Source organism: Helianthus annuus, chromosome 7, assembly GCF_002127325.2.
Source record: "Helianthus annuus cultivar XRQ/B chromosome 7, HanXRQr2.0-SUNRISE, whole genome shotgun sequence".
Classification (NCBI taxonomy): Eukaryota; Viridiplantae; Streptophyta; class Magnoliopsida; order Asterales; family Asteraceae; genus Helianthus; species Helianthus annuus.
In genome coordinates, this window is record NC_035439.2 from 18,678,084 (window position 1) to 18,681,007 (window position 2,924).

At 32.6% G+C, this 2,924-nt stretch overlaps 1 protein-coding gene across 1 annotated transcript; it reads right to left on the minus strand.

The window, feature by feature from the left end:
* Nucleotides 1-1,505: 1,505 nt before the first annotated feature.
* Nucleotides 1,506-2,537, minus strand: LOC110866514 (putative F-box protein At4g17780). The gene has a single exon (XM_022115662.1). It carries the CDS (start codon nucleotides 2,535-2,537, stop codon nucleotides 1,506-1,508), a length of 1,032 nt encoding a protein of 343 aa, XP_021971354.1.
* Between the last annotated feature and the right edge of the window lie 387 nt (nucleotides 2,538-2,924).

Sequence of the window (2,924 nt, forward strand, 5' to 3'; positions counted from 1 at the left end):
AACAAGTCAGATGGCGTTGAAGGTAAGCAATGAAGACGAAAAACGTGTTGCACATCAAAATTATGATCAAGAAAGTGGTGCGTATCAATTCAACGGGAAAGCAAATTATCAAATGGTATGTTATTTCTGTTATTTAATGAGAACAATTTACAACACCATTCATGAGGCTATTTATACGTACAGAATTACCAGTTAAACACATAACAATTGAACTTGGTTTGCAACAAAAAACCTTAAAACAGTTGTTTTTTTTCTAGACAATAAAGTATAACTTCACTTATAACCTTCATAGAATAACTACAATAGATAATAGATACTAAATTATGTTAATTCGAAAATTAACAATTAATATTTGTTGCTGCTGACAATTATATCCAACACGGCTAATATACTTGTTAACTCTAACATCAATGCAGCGATTACCTGTAGAAGTTGTAAACAGGGCAAGGCTAACAAAGAAGGTGCATCAGATGAATGTCAGAAACATGGATGGGAAAACAGTTGTGAAATAGTTAAGCGACAGAAGGATGGAAACGGATTTAGGTATGCGATTGAAGGGTGGCCAAGTTTCATAAAGGAAAATGATATTAACGCGGGTGACAATATGCATTTAACTTATGTAGAATCAGGAAACCTCCTCATGTTGACGCATGTGGATGCAGTCAGCCAAGCTTAGCAGTTAACGTTATCTGCTAATGATGCAGATGTCTACGTATATAAACTAATGCCTTTTGTCGTCCTCGTTTGATGGTTTTTGGTGGGACATGTTGGAATAGTTTATTGTGTTTTTTTGGTTGGTTGGTAGCCTAAACTTGATGACAATTATTACTATATTAGGGCATGGACGACATATTTTGTTTAGAATTAGAATTTGTAAACGGTAGTCAAAGTTCATATTTAGTTGTGATTTCCTGTATAAAACATTAGAAGTCTTATTGGTAATATTTCCATCATCCAAATGCACTGCATATTTTAATATCATAATGACTTCCTATCCAACTATTTAGAACATCAATAAGTGACTCCATAAAAAAGTGTCTCCATATTTAAGATAATAATGACTTTTTTATGCGATTGCAATTAGAAACTACAACTATTCTTGTATTGTCATACATCGAATTGTCAAACATACTAAATTAAAATCTTACATCTAATTCGCACAATTTAAAATGAATTAGTTATTTGTAAATTGATAAACGTAGAAATTAATAACACCATTAGATGAACTTAGATAAGATATATGAAAGTTGGATGTTTTCAAAGTGTTAAAGAACTACCGATGACAAACAAACGTTGATTATATTTACTAGCATAAAATATTACACACCAAACATATTATAAACATAATAGAACAATTAAAATAACACATTAATTTCGAATATTGATTCTCCATATACAAAAAAATACCAACCACAAAAACAACCACAAACATAATACTATGTATATAACACAATGATAACAACAAACAACTAAATACAAAACCATAATGTGGTGAAACTATAGTTTTAATATAGCTTGCACCTACAATGCCTTGTGTAAAAGATGATAGGAAAATAACCATGCATCTTCTTTGCCCTTACGTTTATCTGAGCAACATCACCCCATTCGTGTACTATAATTAATTTGTTATTACCATCAATGTAGTGCATAGATGACCCTATCATCAGCGGCATAAACACACGGGGTACAAAAGACACCACTTTCGACCAAGTATTATTTTGTAGATGCCACAATTGAACATCTACACTACGCATTCTAATACTAACCAACATATGAAGTTCATCTCGTATAGTCACCAACTGACCTATAGATTCCACACTCAATGTATCTGGGTAACCTACATTTTCTATTACCTTCGACTCAACATCCAAACGAAGAACCGCTGTGTTACCCATACACCAGAATTTGGTCAGTACAAAATACAAACTTTTCCTACAAAACGTCCCAACGGACCAACTATAAACAACAATATCATATGGACTATCAATTAAGAACATTGGAGTTGACCATGAACCTTCACTAAACGAATAAATGTTAACAGTCAACCTGAAATGAGTGCATTTAATGTGCACAATTTTGTAATCACCAGCAGAGTCAACACAAAACCCAAGACTATCATCATCCATATTGTAAAATCCCTGATAATTTGAATTTCTCTGCATCTTGAACACACGAGTTAGTGGATTCCAAACAACCAAATCACCAGTATTACATAAGCAAACACATACCATGCCATCCAAACTTGCTAAAAAGATCACATTACATGTATGACAATCGAAGGGAATGTGAATATTATTGCCTAAAACACATCTAGGAGATGCAACATCAACGTAACGAATCGCACACGATGATTTGTCAAGAGCAATTATTTTCTGGTCACCTAATACTCGCAAGAAACGAAAATTATTCTTAGCAAACTCAGGAGTTGAAAGATAGGCTAACCACTCTTTAGACACAGCCTTGCACCGTATAACCTCCTTTGCCGGAAGTCTTAGAATAATCTTCATCAATATTAACAGAGATGGAAGATCCTTCATATTCACTTACGATTATACTTTAATTAAAAATACTGACGTTGATAGAGAGAGGAAGAAAACACATACGAAAAGCGATTCCTTTGAAAAATGAATACCTACATAGAAACTACCCCAATTAACAGTTGACACATGTGAGTAAAAACTCCTAAAACTCCGAGTAGTGGTGGTAAACGGTTTTCACATACTATGGGCGATAGGGGGTAAATAAAATTAAATAACAATATATATTAGAAACCGTTTCTAATTTACAGGTAAACATATACACATACATGGAGATACTTTTTAATCAATCACATACAAGAATATACTTTTTATTAATTAATCTTATTTTTATAAATTACTTTGTTAGTTGTCAAACATTGTGTTATTACAATTATGAAAATAATT

Excerpts from the sequence above, each read along its gene's own strand:
- LOC110866514 (XM_022115662.1), bottom strand. The coding sequence starts at position 2,537 with ATGAAGGATCTTCCATCTCTGTTAATATTGATGAAGATTATTCTAAGA.